Source organism: Otolemur garnettii, unplaced genomic scaffold, assembly GCF_000181295.1.
Source record: "Otolemur garnettii isolate 467f Iridium unplaced genomic scaffold, OtoGar3 scaffold00047, whole genome shotgun sequence".
NCBI lineage: Eukaryota > Metazoa > Chordata > Mammalia > Primates > Galagidae > Otolemur > Otolemur garnettii.
This window is the reverse complement of record NW_003852442.1, coordinates 13290483-13297179: the sequence shown is the minus strand read 5'-3', so window position 1 is coordinate 13297179 and position 6697 is coordinate 13290483. Positions and strand designations below refer to the sequence as shown.

Genomic DNA, 6697 nt, shown 5'->3' with positions numbered 1-6697 from the left:
TTCCCCGGGTCTGTCTCCTGCGCTCAACTCCTGGCAAGGCCGGCCGCCTCAGGCTCGCCGTCACCAGACCGGTGCAAATACCTTTTCCCTCCACGGGGCCCCAGCGTGCGGACACCTCCCCACCTCCTCCCTCCCTGCCGGCGGGGCCCTTTCCCGGCTCGGGAACAGCAGCCCGGCCGCGGCGGCAGGAAGCGAGGCCGTGTTGATGCTGTTCCATGGCGCGCCTCTCCCCCCTCCGGCAGCCGCCGCGGCTCTTCCCTGCACTAGCGCGCCCCCCTCCGCGCCTGCGCGGTGCCCCGCGGGGGGCGGGGCTCAGATTCCTGTCAGCGGCGGCGGCGGTGGCGGCGACCGTCAGTTTTCGCTGAGGAGAAGCACGAAAAGGACCCGTTGGCTCTCCCCCGTCCCCTTCCCCGCCCTGAACCCCTCTCCTGGCTCGCTGGAAATCAGTCCTCGTGGAGTTTTCCCACCACCCCGCCGCCGTTTCTTCGGTCCCCGGGCCGGTGGAAGTCACTGCCCTCGAGGAGGAGGCAGCGGCAGCCGCCCTCGCCTCGCCGCCCCCGGTTTGGTGCCCGCGGTCCCGGAGAGGAGGTGCCGCCGCCACCGCCGCTCCCCCCCTCCCGCTGCCCTCGGGCCGGGCTGGGTCGAGTTGCGATGCCCTCGGACTTCATCTCATTGCTCAGCGCGGACCTAGACCTGGAATCGCCCAAGTCCCTGTACTCGCGAGGTGAGTCAGGCTGGGGGGTGGGGCGTGGGGGCGGGGAGACGGGCCCGGGGCGCCTGGGGGTCCGCGTCGGGGCAGGGGCGGTCGGCCGGGACCCCAGGGTCTTGTTTCGCTAGGGCGGGGAGAAGGCGGCGGGGTCGGGCTGCCGCGGAGCCGCCGGCCGCTGGGGGCCCAGATTCCGTCGGCCCCCGGGTCTCTGCGGCACCGATGGCTCCGAGCAGCTCTCGGCAAGTCTAGCCCCGCCGCGCTCCGCGAGCCGCCGGCCCCGGCCTCCCCCACTCGGGGATCACCCCAGACTGGGCCCCGCACTGGGGCCGCCGCGATCCGGGCGCAGCGGCTGGTCTTACCAGGACCTTCCTCCCCGGCAAAGTTGCCCCTGAGCGGGCGGCGCGACCTGGAGCGGGTTCTGGGTGCGGGGTCACCATTTTTCTCCCCCTCCAGCTTGTTTGTGCGCCGCCGTCCTACCCCCCTCTCCCTCCGGCCTAGTCCACTCCCTCCCCTGCTTGGGACAGCCCCCCTCGAACAGGCGTTCTTCCTTTCCTCGTCATCTTATTGCTGGAAAGGGCCCGAATTTTCTTTTTTCTCTTCCCACCTCCTTGGCATCTAATTACTTCTCCGAACTCTCTTTTACAAAGATAGGGGTGCTTCTCTGGGTTGGATTTATTCCTCTCCTCCCCCAGGAGTACCAGCTCAGGCACAGACGCTGTCCTTTGAGAATTTTCTCTTTTTGTGCTGTTCAGAGGCTCGTTGCAGGGAGAGGGGCACTAGACAGAGATAAATTCATTTAAAAACTCTTTGGCCAAGGCCTGCAGGGGATTCCCAGCATCTGAAATATTAACACTTGAGCTGATCTCAGGTTAAATTCCTATACTGGACACCGCAAGAATGTGTCAGAACAGGTTCCCCGTGCAAGGGGCATCAAAATCACAATACTCCCACCGGGAAGGGCAGAGGGACGTAACTGGGTTGTTAGCTATTCATTTCACCATATTTTAAAAATGTGCCATTGTCAACCCTTTTCCTGAGAAATTACCGTTTTTTAAAGCTTTTGGTTTAATGTATCTGCTGATTCCACCTCATACAAAAACAAAAAAGGGACTTCAGCTTCAGGCATTAGTGTATTTAAATTTTTTAAGTGAATCAAAGTGAGAAAGTTTAACTATGGAAGGTACTGGACTTTGCAGACTGACTACTGAGTTTGTACACAGAGTCCTACTTAGTAACTGTAGCCATTGTCTGTTGCTCCGATGACTTTAGTTGGCAGTCACCATCCTGTAAGATGTTTTTGGGGCAGCATTACCTGAAGTAGTTTAGAAATATTGTAGTTTTGAGAGTCAGAAGAAAGAAGCAATATCAAGAAATGATTCTTAGAGCAAGGCTAATAATGTGTTACAAATGGGTGCTAAAAATAGTCAAGACATTAACACCATTTGGGCAGTAATCATCAAATAATTTTCCATGAAACAAATACTTAATGAAAATCTAAGTTTAGCTTAGAGAGCAATGTAGATAGAGATAATTCACCCTTCCTTCTGTAGGTAATTTATTCACAGATACATGCTTTAGCTCTTTAAAATACATGGCAGTTATATAAGATATATGCTATCCTTGGCATTTTTCTTCATTAATTATAAAAAGTACCTAATGCTTTTTGTGTTTTTCAGATTCTCTGAAGTTACACCCATCACAGAATTTTCATAGAGCTGGACTATTGGAAGGTCAGCACAGTACCATTTAAAGCATATTGTGTTAGTATGCAAAGGCTTCCTCTGAAATGGAGTTTAAATGGGAAAGTGTGAAACTTTGCAAACTCACACAATGTAGTTTTCTGCTGAAGAGCCTGATCCTCCTTTTAGAGCAGCTAAATGTTTCAGTGGTGTATTTTGTAGCTCTATTTGATGTTCCTGTTGGCTGTTGTATCTTCTTTGAGAAGCCTTGGGAAAAACCCACAAAAATCACTTAAAATTATGTGTTGGGTGTTGTACTTTAGAATTCCAGATCTTAATTCTAGCTTTTTACACACAAACTGAATGTGAAAAGGCCCAAACATTAAGATGATGACTATAAGCAAAGAAAGGTGATGCCAAACACATATTAGTTCGAAAATTCAGAACTTTTATATGCTGAACATTTCAAAATGATATGTTAATTATTTATCACAAAAATATTGATGCTATTACTATTGCATTATGTTTAAGGGTAAGGAAAAGCCAAGTAATAGAGAGGATGATGATTGAGATATGTTTAGGAAAAAAGGGTTTTAGAAAATTCTGGAAATGTTAATAGAATCTATAGAATGATTTAAACAGCTGACAGTTACTTTAGAAAAGTTTGTTTTCATGGTTCTTTTTAGCATTTTAAGATAAAATACTGTTTATTATTCCTGTAATTTTGAAGTGATTTCACATGTCATCTTGGAGTCTTGTAATTCTGGGATTTGATAGCAAAGATGCCCAACATAGAGATGAGAAACTGAGGCCAAAATTAAGAGTCTTTAACCAAGCCTCCACAGTAGCAGAAACAGTACTTTCTGTGTTTATTAGTTATACTCTTTACCCATAGACAAGCTGCCACTGTAAAATATCTGTGTAACCCATAATTTAAACATTTTGTGGCCCATTTTTAAAAAGGCCCTAAATATTTAAGTTTTACTTTAGTATAGATTTTTACCCCCGTTACTGGTAGTCTGGTATAGTTAGAGATAAATGGGTTTTGTAATTAAGCTTAAGTTTGAATACCAAGTTAGCTACTTATTAGCTCTCTGACCTTGGACAAGTGATTTTACCACTCTAAAGTTTAATATTCTTTGTATAAAAATAGATCCATCACTTAAGTTTAGTGAACTAATGCACATAAAGTGTCTAGGACAGAGTTTTATGTTAGTTTTTTCCTGAAATATCAGCTTCACAATATAATTTAGAGAATATAAAAGGTTTCCAAATTAATTTTTCGTAATATTTGTGCATAATAAGAAGCCTATAGGCATGTAAGAAAGAAGGAAAGAAAGAAACATTTTTAAACTGCAGATTGAAGTGAGAAATTTTTAGAAGTGTTTCTTAGTGAAGCACATTTCTTGTTTTTAATCATATTGTTCAATTTGTGACCGTGTTGTAGAATGATATTTGTCTGTACAAACCCATTCATTTCCTGGGCAAGAAATAAACTAGAGAGTGTCATGATCATAAAGATTATCAGGCAGGAGAAAGGAATGAAACAAAACAAAACAATGTAAATTATTTAAGTAAATTTTTGTATTGAGTTGATGGAACTGCAGACAACCACTTTATGTATATTTACATATTTGTGCCTAAATACTTGCTAATTTTTCATTTTTGTTGTGAAGATATTCAACTAAAGACCACCCTTTCACACATTATATATAAAATGTAAAATGTGTTAAGTATCAAGTATGTTACGTTCTTTTTACATTTTTGATACAAGGTGTCACAGAACAGTTGCTGTGTAAAGAAGTATTAACTATACCACTCTATTGCTATATTTTAACCTTTTGTTATGGACACTTTAAAGAATACCTAGAAGTGGAGAGAATAAATAATGAACCCCCATTATTAAACTTTAATTATCAGTCTAATTTTGTTTCTTTTATCTCCTCCTCTCCCCCAAACTGGATTATTTTAAAACAAATATCAGACATCATATTATTTCACACATAAATATTTCTATATTATACTGATTTATTTCTTACATTAAGTTCTAAAATACTCTGTTTTTCCCAAGGAATACTTACTCTAGTTTATTTCAGCAAAGTCTCTTGTGGCTCTTCTGCCCTCTTTTCAAGATATAGTACGTATAATAGGAAGCTGCTGCTTCTACTGTATTGAGTAGCCTTGTTAAAAGCTTTGAGCTTTGTTAAAATCGTAGGCCATGCTGTGAGACTTGGGTTCAAATCCTTGTTCTGATATTTCTGTGCCCTTGGCCTAATTATTTAATGTTTTTGTGCTTCACTTTTCTCATCTTTAAATAGGGACAGTTATATTTACCCTATGTGGTTATGAAGATTATTCAAGGCAAATTTATGTAAAGTATTTAATGTAGTGTATAGTGAGTACTCAATAAGTGCTAACTAAATTAAAAAAAATTAAACAGTCTGGCACAGTGGCTCACACCTATAATCCTAGGACTCTGGGAGGCTGAGGTAGGTGAATTACCTGAGCTCACCAGTTGAGACCAGCATGAGCCTGAGCCAGAGCAAGACCTCGTCTCTAAAAATAGCTGGGCATTGTGGTGAGGGCCTGTAGTCCCAGCTACTTGGGAGACTGAAGCAGGAGAATCGCTTAAGCCCAAGAGTTTGAGGTTTCTGTGAGCTGTGATGCCATGGCACTCTACTGAGGGCAACAAAGTGAGACTCCACCTAAAAAAAAAAAAAGATTTAAAAACAGATATCTGAGGCAGATTTATAGATATGAGCTCACTGAATTCTCCTAACAATGCTTTGGGATGGTTATTATCCCACTTTAGAAATGAGGAAACAAACACATAGGGAGGTTCAGTAAGTTACCCAGAGTCACGTAGCTAGTAACTTATATAGAACCTTACTAAGTTGAAGGTTCTAACTGAGGTAGTCTCACTTTATAAAATCTGACCTCTTAACTATTCTGCGCTGCTGATTCCCTATGTCACATAATATAAAATATTGTCTGCTAATGTTTTAATATGTATCAGTAGTCTAGAGATTTCTGTCTAAAAATTAAAAACTCAGCATACAGTGAGGGGAATTTGAGTAATTGTTATAATACAACTTGTTAATTTTTTTTTTTTTTTCTGAGACAGGGTCTCATTTTGTCACCCTGGGTAGAGTGCCATGGCTTCATACCTCACAGTAACCTCAAACTCTTGGGCTCAAGTGATTCTCTTGCCTTAGCCTCCCAAGCGGCTGGGACTACAGGCGCCACCACCGCAACATCTAGCTATTTTTTTAGAGATGGCATCTTGTTTTCGCTCAGGCTGCAACTTGTTAATTTTTAGTAGAACATACATTTTCCAAATTTAAGTTCGTTTGGGAAAACGAGGTTGGAAAACCTGCGATTGGGTATTATAAAGTTTTAGAAATAGAATCAAAATATCTTTTTTTTTTTTGAGACAGAGCCTCAAGCTATGACCCTGGGTAGAGTGCTGTGGCATCACAGCTCATAGCAACCTCCAACTCCTGAGCTTAAGTGATTCTCTTGCCTCAACCTCCCAAGTAGCTGGGACTACAGGCGCCCTCCACAACGCCCGGCTGTTTTTGGTTGTAGTTGTCATTGTTGTTTGGCAGGCCCGGGCTAGATTCGAACCTGCCAGCTCTGGCATATGTGGCTAGTACCTTAGCTGCTTAAGCTACAGGTGCCAAGCCTGATTAAAAATATCTTTACGGTTCAACTGAGTTTGCATTTAACCTACCCTTGGAACAATGCTGATCCTGCCACTGCCTTTTAATTCAATGTGGTAATTGCCTGACAACAGAAAAGTCATCTAGCTAATTAACCCTATGATTAACATATGACATGCTTAATAAAACAGATTAAAAAATGATGCTGTTACAGTTATACTGAAAATAACTTGTATAGAAAAAAATCCTAGATAAAAGGACATTATAGATTTTTACTTTTTGATTCTATTTTTCCTGCCATCTTTAAAGAATGTGGTTTGTATATATTTTAAAAAATAAAGTGCCTTTAGGAGGTTCAAATTCAAAGGGTAGAGTTCTTTGATGTACCTAGGAAAAAACTTTGATGTCAGGGAAAAAGCTACTATTTCTTACACATTCTTTACTGAAACATATTCATTTTGGTATATTTTGTTTGCTATTCAAAAAAGCTAAAATAGAAAACATATAGATTAACTATGAGGTCCTTCTAGAAATACAGAGATATAAGATAAGATGGTAGAAAATCATAGTTAAAACAAGAAAAATAAGAAAGTAAGCAAATTGGAGAAAAATAAAGACAATATATTAAATTTTTTTTTTTTTTTTTT

General features: G+C 42.1%; 1 protein-coding gene across 7 annotated transcripts in view; it reads left to right on the top strand.

Annotated features, from left to right (window-relative positions):
* The first annotated feature begins 314 nt into the window (after positions 1-314).
* Positions 315-6697, top strand: part of NFAT5 (nuclear factor of activated T cells 5) — a 146962-nt gene continuing 140579 nt past the window's right edge. For 2 of the 7 annotated variants that reach the window (XM_003791399.3, XM_023514111.1), the window contains exon 1: positions 321-724. In XM_003791399.3, the coding sequence (XP_003791447.1) occupies positions 652-724 (73 nt within the window). In that variant the 5' untranslated portion in view covers positions 321-651. Of the gene's footprint in view, positions 725-1504; positions 2440-6697 lie in introns of those variants that run through there. The other 5 variants (XM_023514112.1, XM_023514113.1, XM_003791398.3 and 2 more) reach the window with 4 other exon arrangements.